Source organism: Xiphias gladius, chromosome 17 (assembly GCF_016859285.1).
Source record: "Xiphias gladius isolate SHS-SW01 ecotype Sanya breed wild chromosome 17, ASM1685928v1, whole genome shotgun sequence".
NCBI classification, from domain to species: Eukaryota; Metazoa; Chordata; class Actinopteri; order Istiophoriformes; family Xiphiidae; genus Xiphias; species Xiphias gladius.
Window position 1 is genome coordinate 5,521,528 of NC_053416.1, and position 19,670 is coordinate 5,541,197.

The 19,670-nt window shown below is 41.7% G+C and overlaps 1 protein-coding gene across 3 annotated transcripts in view; it reads left to right on the forward strand.

Annotated features, from left to right (window-relative positions):
* gria4b (glutamate receptor, ionotropic, AMPA 4b) overlaps positions 1-19,670 on the forward strand; it is a 118,911-nt gene that overhangs the window by 75,004 nt on the left and 24,237 nt on the right. For 2 of the 3 annotated variants that reach the window (XM_040150636.1, XM_040150638.1), the window contains exons 7-11: positions 989-1,156; positions 2,660-2,764; positions 4,950-5,060; positions 13,497-13,703; positions 17,352-17,725. In XM_040150636.1, coding sequence (XP_040006570.1) covers positions 989-1,156; positions 2,660-2,764; positions 4,950-5,060; positions 13,497-13,703; positions 17,352-17,725 — 965 coding nt within the window. Of the gene's footprint in view, positions 1-988; positions 1,157-2,659; positions 2,765-4,949; positions 5,061-6,154; positions 6,230-13,496; positions 13,704-17,351; positions 17,726-19,670 lie in introns of those variants that run through there. The other variant, XM_040150639.1, reaches the window with a different exon arrangement.

Here is a 19,670-nt window from a genome sequence, read left to right on the forward strand (position 1 = left end):
CATCATGAGATCCATGGAGAGAATTAATCCAACACCGTCCCTTCTTCACGTCCCGGGCAGCTTTGAGCTGTTAGCAGTGAAGAATGTCCTGGCTGTTAGTTAATTTATCCCGCAACCTTGATTGTTTGTGTGTGTTACTTGGGCAGCTTGTCAAAGAGTAACCGGGGGATAGAGTGCAGCAGTCACTGTAGAGAGCCATAATGTCACAGTGAGCAGCGGGCTAATGAATAGGATTCACCCCCGGCCGGAGGCAAAGTTAATGAACTCCTGCTAGCTGGGATAATTAATGCAAGACTGCTACCCGGCTGGACAAAACACTAGCCTTTTTTCTGTCTTTTTCCGCTTTTTTTTTTTTTTTTTTTTTAGTCATTCACTCAATTAGTTTTCTGCTGTGCCAGAGGTGAGTTTTAAGGAAATGTTTTGCTCATGAGGGAAAGTGTTTTTTGTTGTTGTTTTTTTTTAGATGCAAATAATCAGAGGCAACACGGAGTCTTCGGGTCAAAGACAGATTAAGGGAAATTGGGAGGCTTACACCGTTGGGAAAATATGCTCCTTGCCCTCTCCTCCTTTCCATTCCCTGCAAATAATGAGCAGATTTAAACTGCTGCGTCTCTGCAACAGCTGGGCCGTTACGGCATACTGCTTGGCCCTGCAGAAATTTAGCATGCTCTCAGAGGCAGCCTTACGCAGGTTGTTCTTAAAGAGATCTGACCAGCAAATATTGCAGAACATTTTGCCTGTCCGGCTAAATCAGCATTTAATTGGCCTCATACCTTTTTTCTGGTGTGTGTTCGCAAGTGCTGTATCCCTACTGGGTTTTTATTCCCTTTTAATAAATCTAATAGGCCAGACTTGAACCATAATTCCTACTGCAGTGTTTTTATGTGAAGTTAAGTTGTTTTTTTTGGCTGAGGGACCATGTACATAACCCAACTATGCTCACGTACAGTAACATCTGTATCTCCGTTCACCTCCTCTCGTCTCTCAGTACACCTCAGCGTTGACGTACGACGGGGTGATGGTGATGGCCGAGGCGTTCAGGAACCTGCGCAGGCAGAAGGTTGATATTTCCAGACGGGGGAACGCCGGCGACTGTCTCGCCAACCCCGCCGCCCCGTGGAACCAGGGCATCGACATGGAGCGCACTCTCAAACAGGTGAGGGAGAGGAGGAACAGAAAGGGGGGGTTAAGGAGAAGTGCAGGGTGTTAGCAAACTGGCTACAGACTGTGGAAGGATAAGACATCACACACTGATGAAATCTAATCTCATCCTCTGATTTTAGAAACAAAAACTTCAAAAACTAGCAAAAACTGTTGTTGCTCGACTCCAAAAACCCAAAATAAACATGAAGGGGAACCACTTCACTTCATACACGTCAACAAGAAATAGTTAAAGCACAGAGCTCCCCATTAAACCACAATTTTAGGTTTCTGTTTGAGAACAGCTAGAGTAATTAATGAGGTTCAGAGGTGCTGTTAGGAGTATTTTTGAACCTTGGACCGAGCCAGGCTGGGAGTTTGCCCCGCTCCCAGTCTTTATGCTAAAATATGTCCTGACTCCGTCTCTGTGCTTAATGCATGGACATGAGACAGACAATGATCTTCTTACCGCAAGCTATATTTGTAGTTGACACAAGGGGTGGATAGTGGTTGTAGTTCAGCTTCGGATTTCTCCCAATGATAGCACCACCACAACTCCAGACGGACGTGTATCAAACATAATCAGGCCGTATCGTGCTGTAATTACACTCTCCTCAATAACCGTGCTTACATTCTTTTGTAATTGTTTCTCTGATTAAGCAAAATTGGGATGGTTCACCGTGTTTCATTACTGAATATGGGGCTATTCTGTGCAGCTGTTTACCTCCTTTCGTTCGCTAATAGAGGGGGGGCGGGTCACGGTTAGCAGAAGCTTTGCAGTAGCGATGTCTTTGTTGGGTGTTTGTGATTGAAATTGAAATTGGATTTTTTCAAATGACTTCATGTTGTATCCAGTCACAGTCCCCCCCCCCCCCCCCCCGCATTGGTATCTCTGCAGCCATCGTAGCCCCGACATGTAGTTGCATTTTGGAGGAGGTGTGTGAAACTGCTCACGTAGCCTCTGTAAGTACGGCATAACGCCTCAGCGCAGTAGCAGTAATGAAGCTGCACTCTCTGGAAGAGGGTACATTTCCCACTATTCTTTTAATGCCCTCGAAACAGTTGTTTCAAGTTTGTTTCAGCCATGTGATGCTTGGGAAGAAAAAGGTCGGTCGGCTTGGCTAAATGAACTTCTCCTTACTGTTATGCCACAGTAAACTCTATCTGCTGCGTGTAGTTTCAGTGAAATTGGAGGGAGCAAAACTATTAAGTTTTTCAAAACTAGTATTTCATCTCCCAAGAACATTAATATCCCAGACTTTAAAGATCAGACTTACTACATAAATTGTCACAGTGATGGTGAGATTCTGTATCATTCTCATTTTTTCTTGCATTGATCTTATTTTCCTCCTGTCAAAAGCCGTTTTCATGGTCTTTGACCAGTGACCTAAATGGACCGTCATAAACTGCAGTTTTTTCCTCAGCCTTTCTGTGCGGTAAACTAATACTGTTGCTGTTATTAGCGGTGCCATTTCATGTCTTCGTGCATGCGCACTTCTTTGTTCTCCTCTGTGTGCAGGTCCGGCTGCAGGGATTAACAGGTAATGTCCAGTTTGACCACTATGGCCGCAGGGTCAACTACACTATGGACGTGTTTGAACTGAAGAATAATGGACCCAGACGGGTAAAACATCACACCACTCTTCTTTCATTTTCGTTGCGGATAAATATTTGTCCAAGTAAAGCCAGTAATACTGTGTGATTTAGTTCACACAATATATGTCCTCCATGTGGTCAGCGACATGTGCATACTGCTGTCATGCGAAGTATCTGGGGGCTGGGACAGTACAATACGTAGTGTGGCATTTTCTATTATCACAAGTAGCCCTCTGCCATCTCCGCTTCTGGTGTGACAGGACGGATGTCTGAAGATGAAATTCAGGGAAAATGGGGAAAAGTAGAGAGAGAGAGAGCACTTGTTAGAGTGATGGCAGAAGGATGAAATGAAATGGAGAGCAATCAAGGTAAAGGAGGAAGAGGAGGGAGGGGGGGTTGAGGAAGCAGAGAGGAGTTCCCATCAATCATAAGCTGCTTTGGCCCGTCTTCCCTGCTCACGCTGAGGGTTCTGTCAGGCGTGTGTGCGTGTGCTTGGGTCACAGCCTCTCTCCTACATTTTCCACGTCCCTCAATCATCGTGATGCCCCGGCACACGGGAGATATCAGCCAATCGCAGCTCCTCGTTTCCCTCTCGCCTGCCACCGGCAGCGGCCAACCAGCAGCCGGCTGTCCCGCCGAGCGGCTCCACTCTCGCTGACTTTATAGCTGCTTATGGTTTTCGTCAAAGCCCCTGTGTATTATAAGATCAATAGATCAGCGTGACATAAAAATGGTTTGCAGATCCACATTGGCTTTTTATTAAAAGCCATAAATAAGCGGAGCGGTGACGTGTACCTCCTCTCAACATTCTTTTCTCAGATGTTGTTCATATTGTGACCACAACATATCACGTCTGTCAGTTCCAGTCAGTCAGTTTGACCCTGGGGGAAGACAACAGTAATGTGAGCTGAACATGAAATAGCTTTAGACAAAAAGAGGCAGCACAACATCGATCTTAAAACTGCCGTCTTGCACGAGGGCAGTTCAGCCGAGGGTGGGCAATATTTAATGATACCACTTACTGTCTTGAAGTGGAATCACAGCGGGATGTGATGATGCTGGTATTTGTAAAAGGGATAAAAATTTATTGACTAAACTGTTGAAAACAGGGAATTCGTTTTTAAAAATAAAAAAAATCATTGATGGAAATAGCTGACACAATGACCTTCAAACTAACTAGCTAGCTTTAACCAGAGCTTTCGACCGCATTTGACAAGCTTCATCAGTGGACAGAGTTTGCGCTCTGTTTACTGAGCCATCTTCATGACAACTGAGCAGATTCCATCTGCTGGTGAAGACCATGAGATGTGGTTCAATTCTCAGAAAATAAAAATCATTGAAGTGACCTTGAGTCAAGATCATTTTTTTTTAGATGAGAACATTTCTGTTTAAAAACTGAGATTTTCAGAGTAAAGGTGTGCTATTTAAAAAAAAAAAAAAAAAAAAAAAGGTTGTTTGATATATGACAATTAAGTTAGGAGCCAATGTTAGGAGATAGCATTGATCAAGCCTAATCCTAAAACTTGAACTGATCAATGAAGTGCTTATTGGTGGAACCAACAACCTCAGATTAACAACTGTCCTCATTTTGACATTTAAACTAACTATTTTTCTACTCTGGAGTATTTGATTACTTGCAAAATATCGACTCTTCTGCCACAGTATTATCACATATTTTCTCTTAACATTACAGTGTTGGTCCCTGTTGCAACGTATTCTTACAATATTTTTTCCACAAAACACTACACCTTTAGCATAGAAGTTCATTCTGGACCTTTGTTGTCTCATCTTCTTTGGTGCTCTCAACTGCATTTCACAGTTTTCATCAGTGAATGGAGCTTGCTCACATGTCAACAGGGGACCAAAGTGTTGAGCGGAGTCAGTACGTGAGAGATGACGACACCAGTTCTTGACATTTACTGCTGTTGGACCATGTCACTTATGACAATAGCTGTCTGCTGTAGGATCACGACGGCAGGGATACTCAGATACAGCAAGAAACTAGGCTTTCTTCCATGTTGTTTTGGCAATTACATCCAATTATGTCAGGCAGAGACCTCCGTCGTGCTGTTCTGGTGTCGGAGATTGGATCAGCAAAAGTAGTTCACCAAGGAAGCGGAACAAGTTGTGCATGTTATACAGTAAATTAGTGCATACACATGAAAACACATGCCCACAGTGGGATAGACGCTCATATCTTCTTTTCCCTGCAGATCGGCTACTGGAATGATGCAGATAAACTGGTGCTGATCCAGGACTCTCCGCTGCTTCCAAATGACACTTCTGGCATGGAGAACCGCACTGTTGTAGTTACTACCATCATGGTAAGAGACCAGCATGTGCTCGCCCGCACACGCACACGCACACACACACACAAAAACACACAAACACACAGTCATGCATGTGCTCATATTCTTAGAAATTTGCAATGCCAGGAGACTTTATTATCTCGTGCTGCTGCAAACTACATTGAACATAATAGCTGAGGGATATGCAGAGTCAGGAACCTGAGGTTCAGTGGCTACACGTCTTACGTCACACCTCTAACATCAAACCCTGCATTCAAATCTCCGACCCTTGCCAGTCTGACATAAAAGCATGGTGGTCAGCTGCATACTGCACCACCTTTTCCTTGTTAAGTGCTTCAGTATTTTCTGAGGCTCTTCACAAGTGTTACTACACTACTCTGTATTTCCACTGTAACATTGTTAACAACTCTTTGTCATGAACCTTGTGTTCTTGGCTAACTTTTCTTGTTTGATGCTGTATTTTAACATTGATGTAGGCCAGTGCAGATATGCTGTATGTGTGCAATCTATGATAAAATTTAAAATATTGTCAATTTTGAAAATCATCTTTAGTAGTAAAGTTTCCAACGGTGGACTGATGACATTTGCAAGAATGCGTATTTCAATGAAATGCCCAGGATTTAGCTTTTACTACCCTTGAAGGCCCTTATGTTGTGTGCTATGACTGACCAAAGCTCAGTGATCACAAGCTGTGGAACAACAGTGCAACATTTTTATTACTCCAATAGAAACACCAATAAAATATAATACAACTCCAGAAGTAACTACCGTCACTTAGATTTTCTTTTATTGTACCAATAAACGTCTCAAAAAGCAGACAAAACAGCTCCACAACCAGCTGCCATTACTGAGGCTTTTGCTCCTATTGCAGAGATGAAAGAGTTCGTAAAAGAGTTCCATACAGCTACAAAATCAATCAAAGCATTTTACACGTGATAGAAATGAATGGCCTTTGCATGGCATGTGAATCTCTAGCTGTAACAGTGACTCTGACATGGCTGACTTGAACAAAACAGCCAGATGTTGACCGTACATGTAGCAGCTGAGTGTAGGACAGAAGGAGGTGGGAATGGAGATTCACAGCTCAGAACAATCCTCCCTCTTTTCAGCCCCTGATGAGGAACCCCATTTTAAGAAACTGAGCCCCAGTTGGAAGCAAGCAGGATATGAAAGCCCTTAATGGCAGAGTGATGGACACAACAACCGCCAATATGAAGCCCTAAAGACACTGGGCGAGAGGACAGACACGGCAACTATGTTAATGGACAACCTGTTCAGAAATCTGAACAAGAAAAGGAGCCACTCAGAGCCATAATGGAACCCCTCGAGAGGAAAATGAAATGAAAATCGAGGTCTTTTTTGAGGACAGTGCTTGTGGATGGACACCCATTGAGGCTAAAATGGGTCCCCAACTCCTAACAGCACAGTGTCTGTTTACTAGCATAAACAAGCTCCCGCTACACCTGCTTTTTGTGTGCTGGATTCATACATTGTCATGCCCCGTGTGTTTGTGTGGCCAATCACAGCTTGAATTCCATCCTGGTTTGAATTTGTGATTTTTGCAAAGATCTATGGACCCCGGGCCAAAAAAAAAAAGTGAGGCGTTAAAAGAATGTGAATGTGTCTAACTGAATTACTGTTTGCTCTAAATCTGTCACTTTCTCCGACTACCTGCTCTACCGTACAGTACATTACACACTCGGAGGGCTTCCTGTAAGCCATAAAACAGCTTAGAAAGACTAATGCTCTCATAATCATCCCAGTTCATATCCATCATGCTTTTATGCAGCATGATATTACAGTTACATTGTGACGTCCGCCTTTCACTCCCACTTTTAATGTCTGTTCGCCGTGGTCATGAGAGTAAAGTTTGTTTAGCATAAACTTAATGGAGTGTCCCAGTGTTATATGACATCCAGGCTGGCTCTGTGTCTTAAGAACCCGTTAGGAGCAGGTATAAAGAAGCGGTTCAGCATTTTGGGAAATTCACTTGTTCATCATCAAACGTAAGCTAGTTGCCTCCTGGTTTCAGTCTCTGAGAGAGCTAGGCTAATTGTATCCTGATTGCAGATTTAAAGGCTTCTCCGCCGCAGAAAGGTACTAAACCATATCATGGGTCTTCTCTTAACTTCAACTTCAGAGAAGTTTGTGAGGCTTTTGCAGTAGAACAACAGCAAATGAAGAAGTGGCGATGATATTTTTATCAATTTTCTTTGGTGTTTAAGTGGACAGGAGATCTAAGCTTAAGCACAGCTGGGACCAGGACAATCGGTATGGTTACCCACAAGAGCCTTAAACCACCTCATCATTTTATTGGGGTGCCTCAGTGTGTGAATTGGGATTGTTTTTTGTTTTTTATCCCAAAAATCCTCTTTCTTCTTTTTAATTCTGAACCAGGCTGGCACAGTTGAATTTGAGACTCGAACTCGAGATCTGAGTCTATGTTTTTGTTATTTCCTCTCCGAAGTTATATGCTTGCTTTGGAAAGGCTTTCTCGCAAATAAAAAAATAACTCCTCTGACAACGGCAATAGACTAACACGGAATATGGAATGGCGGCCCACCGGCACAACACATGTATAACTTGTACTAGCCGATAAGCCATGACCAATGTGAAACACTATTGCATCTCAAAATAATGAATTCTCTCTCGCTCTCTGTCTGTCTTCCGGCTTCCCAGTGGGCACTGAGTATCTACTTGCAACACATGACAGATGATTGGCAGAGTCAGAAAGAAAAACGGAGAGAGAGAGAAATTTCTCATAAAATTACATTTGAAAATAATCCAACCTTGGCCTGAAGCTTCATGCAAAAAAATAGCACAATCCTGACACATCACACATCACACATCACACAACCCGGTGTCAGGACCTGTCCGGTCAGGTTGCAGTACTCCATGACACATCTGCTTGACCAATTACAGCAGCAATACCAGCAACGCCTGAAAGTTCCTGGAGCTTGCATTTAGCATCACCTCCCGAGTGGTGCTGAAATTTAGTCCCAGGAACTCGTCCCTAAACTGGGCAGAGAACAGGTGAAAAAAAAAGCAGAACCTGTGACAGCAGATGCACGTTTTGTTTAGAAAAAAGTAGAACTTTTCCTTAGATATAAAAAACGCAAAAAAAAGTGTCATGAGTCTTTGACCCATTTTGGTGTGCCAGGCTGGAACGGGCTCATTACTGCATCCTCCTGTAGCCATTGGGTTAGTAGTTGTCAGTGGCTTCTGCTGCTTGTTAGCAATCTGAAAATGTTGCATGGGTAGCCGATGCTACTGGCTTTTATTTTGAACACTGCGGTTAGCTAGATAATGATGTTTTTCAATGGAGCCAAGGACAACTGGCTGTGTTTCACAACCCAAAATTTGGTAGCACGTCCGTTTCATCAGGCCATTGACATTACTTTGGTCCTTGTGAATTAATAGATCTGCACCCACGTCATGATCTTCTCTTGTCTGTTGGATTTGTATATAGCCGTCTCAGACCGTTAACAGGTTACAGATCTCTATGATGTCTCCAGCTATAGCTGCCTGGAAGTTGATGCATCAGCAGAACAAGCACAGAGTTTGACTGTCGTCGTATTGGCAGGACAAGGCTAAAAGCTTTGATCAAGTGTGTCTTGGCTTTAAACTCCTCCATTGCATTTCAAACCTGGCACACTATCAATCTGCCAGAAGGGAAGAAGTAAGGACAAGGTCCTGCTGTAATTATGTTTGTGTTTAGCCTTTTGTCCAAGGAATTATGAACCGTTTCGTTCTTGAGTAGCACGTGTGAGTTTCCAACGGTCAAAGTGCGACAGCCGTCTCAGAGACTTATAGCAGGTGAACTTCAGGTGTAACACTCGACCGTGTAACCTCATCTATACTGGAGTGTGTTCTCTCGTCCATCTATATGACTGTCACGTTGACTTGCCTGTCACATTTACTTGGAACCATCGTTCGAGTAAACCTAACAAAAATAAGTAAGAGAGGTTTAGGGCAGGAATATGAAAATTTTCTTGCATGTGGCCCAAGTAAAGTTTGAGGGAACCTGAATGTTTAAAAAACGAAATGGTAAAAATTACATTAAAAATGAAACAGACAAAACGTAGCACACAAAAAAAAAAAAAAGAAATGATATGTGTGATTTATGCAGCAGTAGGGTTGTTTTTTTCACACATAGAATTTAAATTTTGAATCTTATATTCTTGAATTTTCAGTCGTGCTTGATTTTTGTTGCTGCCAGTAGCAAACAGTGCCTGCTCGAGTTTGTATATGAAGTTGAGGCTCAGCTAGAACAATACAGGCTTTCTCCGGAACACCACGGTGATCTAAAACCCCTTGACAAGGCCATGATGCCCCACTGCAGCAGCCAGTCGAGTGTACTTCATGTGAATAAGTGGACATTTTGCAAATTCTTTTTTTTTTTCTATTTGTGCTTTCAGTGTTCTCCCCCCTTTTCCAATGTCATACAACCACATTAAGTCAAAGTCAAATAAAAATGTGATTAGAGCCTCAAGTGGCTACTGATGAATGAGACCCAGAGATGAGTCATTTACTGAGAAGCATTAATATGTGTGGGCTTCGTAAAATGTTTCCTGCTAAAGTTATTGTTGCAGTATGGGCCATCGTTTTGATGCTTATTTCTGCTCATATTCAAACAGAATGTGCAACAGATTGTTTAAGTTTCACAATGCACAAAACACTCACACGCGAAACCAAACAGGCAGATTTTACACGGCACATTCATACACGTACCCTCATTTGTGTACATATGGATTTGTGACATCAAGTGGGCCCTGTAGTGTGTGTGTTTGTGTATGTGTTTGTGTGCTTTTTAATGGCATGTTTAATTAGTCTCATTAGGCAGTGAGTGAGGCAGTGTGGTTGCGATTATCGACCAGCCTGTCAGCCGTGCTGGCCTTTGCTGCGAAGACCTCTGAAGCACTGCTCTCTTCTCGTGCCAGAAACAATGACTGAGTCCTTTATCTCTGCCACTTGTCCTACTCCTCTGGCTGCCACACACACAGAATTTATATGTGAATTTTTCCGTGATTGTAGCTTCTTTCAAATTATGCCAGAGCATCTTTTGTGATACTACCACTGAATTTCAAACCTTACACATAGTGTTGCCAAATTAGGTAATGCTTTATTTTACGGATGTGTAATTTCTGAATAATTTCCCAAATAATGTCCCAGGAAGTTTCCTCAGAAGAAATCTGTGATTTGTAATTAATCATAGGGAAAAACAGGAATTTCCTTGAAGGAAAAGTTCCATGTATTATTGGAAACTTTATTCTCCACGTGTTGAAGTCTATGTTCACTTAGGGACACTTGTTTGCACCCGTAGCCTTTGCACTAAGCGCAAAAGGCTAAATGTGTCTACGTCAGGCCAGCAAATTACTGGAGTTATTTCACAGAAAGTGATTTCACAGAAAGTGAAATGACACTCTGTATTTTCCCCACAATTGGCACCAAATGATGTAGTTCATTCTAGGAAAACATCTTTCAAATTATTCTGATGGCCCCAGTTTTTGTTTGTAGAAAAATTAGACAATTTAAGGAAAAACTACGCTAGTCTGTTTGCAGCTTTTAAGTCCATTATTCTGTCCCCAAGTACGAGCAAGCGTTTCTGTCCGCCACAGTTTTTTTTTTTGGATACTACTAGAAGTTTTTGAACCCTACAAAAAGGGGCTTTAAGAGGAATATCAGTAATGTGTACCTTTATTTTAAACGTGCCCAATTTCTGAATAATTTCCTAGGAAGTGTCCTGGAAAGAACTATGTAATTCTGTAGTAATTATAGGGGGAAAACTTGGATTTCCTTGAACGAAAAGCATACACTATGTTGTTGCCCGTCCACCACTGACTAAAAGACTCTGTGCAGCTAATCAGGCTAGGAATGAATTGGAATTAATGAATTGGAGTGGACCGACACTATCTGTATTTTCCCAAGGATTACAAAGTTATTTCCAGGAAACTCCTTGGAAATGATTAGAATGATGGAGTCTCTGTAGTTAATGGCAAAATGTTAATCTTTGTGTGACAATTTTGTAACAAACTAATCAAATGATTTCAACTCACTTATTATTAATGCATGAATGCATTGTGTATATTCTGTTAAAATTATAATTTTACTCACAATTTTTTTTGTGAAAGTTGTGAAACATACAGTTCAGATTACAGATGTCTCATTTTGACATGAAACTGCTAAGTTGTGCAATGATTTTGTTGTACAGTAACATTTTGTGGTGCTGCGGGCTCAGCGGAGCATTTGCATTCCCTCCCCGCTGAGGAGTCTTTGGTTTACCTTGCTTTGGCCTGGGGCAATGTCAAGCGAACGCGTCTCGAGAATAAATTGCTCCCGTTCTCAATATGCAATAGGCTGCCTTCCACGACAAAAATAATTGGTTTGGAAACGCGAGCACAGAAAGCAGTCGAGGTTTACATTTAGATCCCTTTCTGACCAAACAGCGAACCTAATGATCTCTAACCTACCACTGGTAACGGTGCAGACTGATGTAGCCGCCCCTGATTACTTCAAGTGTTCAAGTTGAGTCAGGCTTGTTTTAGGTATTATGTCATTCAGTCTGACTGGAGCTCGTTTTTCTCACTTCCCTTTAGCGTTATGTCTGCCTCGGTTTCTGCTTAGTCATACCCTCCTTCCCTCTCTTCGAGTCTCTCTGTACCGTGCACGTACAGAGAGACCAACTGTTCTTCCTCCCAAAACTCCAGTCTGTGCTGTGTATATACTGCACAAGGCTGTCTTTATGCTTACACATGCATCCCTTTCTTTTGTACAGCACTGAAATATCTTTAGGGGAAGAAATTGCGTCAGCGGGTGGCATCAAGCGAGTTTAAAGAACTTAAATTTAAAGCTGCTCCAAGCAGTTTTTTTTGACCTGGATAGACCCAGGTGTCAGTTAAAAATAGGGACATTTTAGAAAAGTTTGAATTGCTTAATAGAGTTGGAAGGATTTATTTCAGTGACCAGTGTTCCAGGGGTAAATGTCTTGTTCGTTTTCTACAGAAAATATTAGGTGACAGAACAGTTGGAGCACTTCCACGGCTTGGTTGGATGAAAAAATCTCCCAGTTTAATCGTCAATACACATGACGACCAACTATGTTTTAAAATATCCGGTTCTTTGATTATAGAGTCAGAGATACAACCCTGCGTACATGAGAACTTAAGTGGCAAAACTAACTGGGACTCCCAAGGTGCATCTCTGTAAGAAACATCCAATCACAGAGCTTGAAATTCTGCTACGTACGCTGCCGAAGATTGTGCTGTTCAGAGAACTGATAACACAGTCTGCAGCTTGAATGGATTAACTTTTGGATGAATTCCGCAGCTAAGGCTCTGCATTTTGTTTTAAACTGCAACGACAAAGCGTTTTGAATTAGCTTTTTCCTCTAATTCATGCCTCTGACTGGCTTCGTATTCGCAATGGCAGCCGAGGCTCCCGTGTATCGCAGTATTGTAGTATTTAGAGCCATCCGCTACGACGAAGTGTCAGGAAAAATACGATTTCTCAGAAACAAAGCTGAAAGAATTATTATTAGTCATTACATAAACCTATAGTATTGAAACTCCTGTTGTTCACTGTTGAGGATCGTTGAATTTATGAAGAATGTTGAATTTAAAACAAAAAATTTAAACAGAAATTTATAGTGGGGAGATGGTAATTCAGGAACCATTTTGAAACTCTGTTCTCAAATGTCAGTAAATAGTCATTCTAATTAAGGCTGAGGAACGCTGATCATGTGGCCTTGGACTAATGTGGAAGATGATTGTATCTTTAATTTGGGTAACCGGATGTGGCTTTTTTTAATTTAATTTTTTTTTAAGTGTTTTGGAGTTTTTCGGTGTTTGATGCAACTTTAAAACGTTATTATTTTTTATTGCTCTAAGATAAATAAAGTGTTTTCCATGTGCATAACTGAAGAAAACCTGCTTCATGAACTGAAACTGAACGTACCCTGTGGAGTTTTCTTTTAAACAGACACAGTTACCCAAAGGCAGCGTGTGTATCTTTGAGGCCTAATAAAAATGTCAAATGCATTTCCTGCCCTATAAAAAATTTAAAGGGTACATTGTTTACATCCATCTTTGCTAGCTAGCAGTCTTCTTCTGCCACATTTTTCTATGTTTCCGGGGACGTTACTGCCGCCAAATGTTGATCAATTAAACAGCATGAAATCATCAGCAAGAATGTAGATTGCCTCACCTGCATGCTCGCATACGAGATACAAACAAAGCAGGGGCCTGCTCATCAAAACATTGCTCCATAGCATTCGTGGTTGTCAAAAACTTCCCAGAGTACCTTTAAACCTCAACCCTGGTTGGTATTAACGAGCTACAGTTCCTCTTTGTCATTTTCTTGTCTTTTGCTGTGTTGATGAGTTATTGTGCGAGCCCACGTCCGTGTGTCTGTCCGTCTGATGGTTTGGTTCACTGGTTATGGTCCCTTGTGTAGGAGGGTCCCTATGTGATGCTTAAGAAGAACTGGGAGATGTACGAGGGCAACGACCAGTACGAGGGATACTGCGTGGACCTGGCCTCAGAGATCGCCAAACACATCGGCATCAAGTACAAAATCTCCATCGTCCCCGACGGAAAGTACGGCGCCAGGGACCCAGAGACGAAGATCTGGAACGGCATGGTTGGGGAGCTGGTGTACGGGGTAAGAACTTTGGTGTTCACTCTTTGGATGACAGGAATGGGCTCTTTTCCCAGCTGTGTTGGAAAGAAATTAGCTTTTCATCTGAGCTGACTCATCACAGTCAAACTTAAATTTTATGCCATCAGCAAGATTCATGATGGTATTTAGAGACAATACTGTCTCTTCTTCTAATCTGTTAGTACTGACAATAAATTCATACAGAAGCCGGGCCTATGACAGAAAAACTGGTTAACAGCTTTCTTAAAGCTGAAAATGGCGAGAAATTAGTCATCAGAGTCAAATTCGTTCATTCACACTGTAAGTAGAGAGTCCATAAAGGCAAAATATATCAAATAGAACAATCTGTTCATAATTTCTTATCCTTATGACCAGATGAATATCACAACGGAGTCAAAAACTTAGACTTTACATATTTTTGCTTGTTAAAATATAATTATCTAAATCTCATAAATTACTGAAAATTCTCAAATAAAAGCCAGTATTTATTTAAATTATGGCCGACTCTTGAATAATAGCAGTGGCCAGTACCAACACATTTAGGCTTGATTAAAAATAAAAAAAATAAAAAAACATTGAGGGAGGGAAACGTTCCTTTACTCTAGTAGCTCAATTAAAGCATAATGTACATTTCCACAGCACTAATTCCATCAGTACAACAACAGAGTCATGTCACGCTCACCACTCTGCGCTTTATTAGCCACGCTAGCAACGTGGCTCTAGGGATGGCAGCCTGGAAAATGTGAACAACTATTGAGCGGATTGCCATGAAATTTACGCCCTGTGCGTTTGTGATTTTGAATCTCTGTAGCTCAGCAGGTGGCGCCGGGCTTCGACGCCAGGTCCAATTCACAGGGAACAGCTGTTCATCTCTCCTACAGCTTTTGAGTCTGCATGTAGGAACGGCCCATTACTGTTGTTTGATCGCTGTTAAACTACCATGAAGTGGGAATGGGCCCTTTGAGCCACTGTAAGGCTATTAACGTGAAATATCTGCGCAGTAAGTGTTGAGTGTTTTCACAGCAGCTTAGCCACAATTGAAAAAAATGTAAGCAATTGGAAATAATCAGTGAATAAGAGAGAGGAAAAACTCACGTGACTATGACATGACTCTTATTGTTCTGCTGTACATGTACATTATTATGTTCTTTATTCTGAATTTTAAAATATGATGAAATGTAAGGCCTGGTTCTCTGTGTGGTTAAGATAAATAACCTGCCCTTGGGCACTGTTTGATCAATAATAAGTTCAAAAGATTCTGCAGATAATAAATAAATCACTCAATGTGTCTTGTAATGTGCACAATGTTGCTTTTACAGAAGGTTTTGCTGGACAAGGAGTCTCTGTACAAACAGTATTTCTTGATCTGCAGAGTTCGGCCTAATCTCTGTCGGAAGCACTGCTGTGTTGTGTGGTTTTTTGTGTAGATAATTAAACCCGTATGAAATGAAATTGATTGTAAACAGGTTAGCAGTCTCTGGTGCTATTAATGCTAGCGGGATGAGGGGAATTAGTGTAGCATTAGAGCAGAGCTTTTGGAGGGGTTAGAGAGGAGAAGTGGGGGTGTGGAGCTTGTTAAAGAATCTCTGAGGTGAGGGTTTGATTTGGGGTGAGGTGTCTTTCTGCTGCTGACCTTGCCGTGGGATCGAGAAGGATGCAAGAATGTGGTATGGGATGATGTTGGGATTTCAGGGCCTAAAAGGCATCAAAGTGAAGAAAGAGGGCATATTTGTGAATAGAAAGATATAGAAAACCATTAAAAGTGAAGGTTTTTGTCACATTAAATTGAAATTGGGTTCAGTTTCAGTTCAGGTTTAATTAATAATCCAAAAATGTTCTCCAATAATGATCATTTTAATATTTACACAAGCAGCGACAGCAACTTCTTTAAAACGTACAGTGTTTTAGACAAAAAAGAGACCAGCCTAGTCCTTTTTTTCCCGATGAGCTAAGCGGCATTTTCACAGAGTGGCATTTTTCTCACCTGCGCCTCTTTGGTACTGCAGTGACACACTGCGAGGTCGACTGCAGCGAGGAGAGGCACAGTTCGGCACGTGCCAGGACTCATCAAGCAGTAAAGTGCACTTTTGGTTGTAAAGGCTGACCAGGTTGGTCGAACGCACAGGAACAAAAAGTGCAGCTGTACTCTGCTGTTTTCACCTCTTTAAAAAAACACTGGGAAACTGGAATGGGAGACCTGGCAAAATTACTTATAAATTCCTTAACTGGAAAACTTAAGTGTTGATGTTGTGCTGTGTCCAAGTACATGTGTCGTCGCAGTTTTTGGCACTTTAACCCTATCAATTCAAGGCCAGAAATGCTGTTTTTGTATTACTTCCATTTACCGGCGTCTCAAGGTCTCCTATTAGCTTTAAATGTGCAGGTATTGCACACTTTCTTTTTCAGAATAACCAGGTCTGTTTTGAAAGTGAGGAAACATCTGACTAGCCGAAGTCAAGATTTATGGTGGATTCAATAAATGCTGAATCTTCCACATTATTACTTGAGGTTTACTTCAGGCTTAACTGTAAGAGTGTAAAGGATTAAGAATAAAAGCAAAAACAACATTCGGGGTAAAGATCCATGGTAGGAGCAGAAGAGGGAGGATGAACAATGGCAGAGTCAGTGGAAGATCCTCACAAGTATAGTAATACCAAAATGTGTGTGAGTTTGTGTGTTCGAAAATATATGCTGTGCACTAGTGTGTAAAGTCAGAAGTGCACTATGGAGTGTGTGGTTGGGGGCATATGGGATGTTGGTAGCTTTTTCTACGTGGGAATGTCTGAGGACATGGAAGCTGTCAGCACTTTCCCGTCTAAGACTTTGCTTAGAGACCATTCATTTCCTCCCGGCTCTCCCTGAAAAACCCTGCGCTACCACAAAAGCCCTGCCTCCTTTTAACCTGCCATGTATTTTAGCAAACATTAAATGCCCCGAGGCTGTCATCTTAGTGCATTTTGCTGAGGATGAAAGAACTTAAATCTCTTTCATTTTCTTTTTCCTCGTCCCTGTTTTCCCCTTTCCTACCTCCTTAAGTGTCAGATGGTTGTAATGAAACTTTAAATTCTTGCTGATATTAAGCCCTTTGCTCCCAAGCCAGGCAGACAAGGTCACACAAGTGTTGCTAAGTCACTAACTTTAATCTGGTTTGTGGATTTTCAGCACGCCAGCATGCATTTTTCCACAGCTACAGACCTCAGAGGTGGCTGTATCCCATTGCCTTCCTGTGCTGTAAGCATATTTCTCTGACACATTATTTTATCCTCCCTGCTGATTCTCCCAGAGTTTCAGCTAAGCTTCTCAGCATTAGAGAGGGTTTCAGAATTTCTTTTTCAATTTCTTTCTTTCTCTCTCTGTCTTAACTTGATCACTCTGAGATTTGTTCAGTCAAGGGAGAAATTCAGATACAATGACAAGCTGAAGAAGAAGAAATGGGGTAATTGTTGTTTCTGTCTTCTGATGGCTGGCTAGCTGTTGGCCTTCGGGATGTCATATCTGTGACTAAGTGATGTTTGATTGTTGCATGGCAGAGCTCAGATAGATGATCTATCATTTGCATTTGTTTATCTGTCATCTTTTGGATTTAGAGTTGTTCTCAGAGAGGCTCATTCAGATGACTAATCAAATTCCTCTTCATCCAAATCCCCACAGAAAGCGGAAATCGCTGTGGCCCCTTTGACTATCACGTTGGTCCGGGAGGAGGTGATCGATTTCTCCAAGCCCTTCATGTCGCTGGGCATTTCCATCATGATCAAGAAACCCCAGAAATCCAAACCAGGGGTGTTCTCCTTCCTGGACCCGTTGGCCTATGAGATCTGGATGTGCATCGTGTTTGCCTATATCGGCGTGAGCGTGGTGCTCTTCCTGGTCAGCCGCTTCAGCCCGTACGAATGGCACACCGAGGAGCCCGAAGAGGGCACTGACGGTCCGCCAAGTGACCAGCCCCCCAATGAGTTTGGTATCTTCAACTCCCTCTGGTTCTCCCTGGGCGCCTTCATGCAGCAGGGCTGTGATATCTCCCCCAGGTAAGCCAGACTTTCATTCAACTGTTACTCACTATTTACTCACTGATACTTCCTTAGCTCTTTTTTTCCTCAGGCTGGGTACACATAACATGACCACTAGGCCAGCTGTAATCACAATGTGTCATGAAATCCGATTGGATTGTGTCTGTGTACGTCTAGACTATCATACAGATGACATCGAGTACTTAAATCTCTCGCCTGCTAATAAAGTTTAGACAATCATCATTACGTCAGACTTGTTTTATTGACAGAAAACGGAAACTGGACAAGCAGCAGCCTGTGCCAGTGACGAGGGGGAAAAAAAGCATTAATATGTACTGGTGTTGTTAATCATGTTAAATTGTAACTGGTACCAAAACCCAGTAGTCTCTAGTTTTCAAATTCAGCTAATTATAAGGTACAACACGATATGGAAAAAAGTCCTCAACTGACAGGTATAATGAGTGTGATTTTTAATATTTTCCCCAGTCCTAACAGTAGTGTAGTGTACCCTTAGCTTGAGTCATAACTGCCCTTCACATTAAAGCTAGAGTTTCCATCCTCCAATTCTTGCCCATTGTGACTTTTCATATTGACTCTATTGTCAATATGGATTGTCTATGATATATTTCCCCTATAACCACTTAATAGTCTAGTCTCTGGAATAACTATTACTTTTTTGACTTTATACAGTATATAACTTTAATGATGTGAAAACCTCATAACTTAGTAACTGTCAAACGTTAACTTAAGTGTAGAAATGACTTAAGATTTTGAATTATGTCGTTTTGTGTTGGTTTTATGTGACCTTAAAGACGAAAATAAAAATGCTCTGTGTTGAAAGCATTAGTCAACCATTTGGGGAATATGCTTATTTCTGCACTTTCTGAAAGTGAGATGAGAAGATCAATATAAACCTCATGACTGTGCATTAAGTATGGAGCTATAATCATACACTGTTAGCAAAGCTAAGCGAAGATTGAAAGTACTGTGAAACAGCTAGCCTGGGTCTGTCCCAAGTTAAAAAAACATGCCAACCAGAACCTCTATAGATCACTAATCAACACAGTTGATCTCATTTGTTTAATCTGAACACTGTCAAAAACGTAAAAGGTTTGTCACTAGGTCCTAATTGAACAGCAGTTTGTCTGTCCACCAAGTTCTACAGGAAACTGCACACAGTCAATCTGCCTCAAGTTCCCGGATGTAACACCCCTAAAACCAGTTTCTGTCTGTTACGGATTAGACAAGACTGAGAGTCTACAGCCGTGCGTGTGGCTCTGTGAGCCTGTACAGTGGTGCTTTGAGCTGAATGCTAATGTCAACACGCTAACACGCTCCATGCGACAAAGCAAAAAATGCTCATCTTTAGCAGGTATAACGTTTAGCATGTTCACCATCCAAAAAAATAAGTTCTGCATGTTAGAATGCTAACATTTGCTAATTAGCACTAAACACAAAGTAGAGCGGGGGATGGTGGGAATGTCATTAGTTTTGTAGATATTTTGTCATAAACCAAGGTACTGGACAACAGTTATCACAGTTCACCCTGAGGGAGATGCAAATGTCTGAACCAAATCTCAAATCTCAAACTGCAAAATGTCAACCTTACGGTGGTACTGGAGGAAAAGGTAGGGGGTAACCAAGGTCATTAGGATTCATCGTCTGGGAACCATGAATTTCTGTACAAAATTTCATGGTAATCCATCGAAATACTTTCGAGATATTTCCGTCTGGACCAAAGTGGTGGACTGATGCCCTTGAAAAAACAAAACAAAACAAGATCTTTGTTTGTTTGTGGGCTTTAGAGGTATTGTTGGGTGTTTTTTTTTAACTCTGGCCAGTCTGACTATTCCCCTTTGTTTCCGGTCTTTAGGCTAAGCTAAGCTAAGCTAAACTTCCCATCTTCAGCTCTATAATTAACGCGCAGACGTTAGAATGATATCAGTCTTTCCATCTCAAAAGA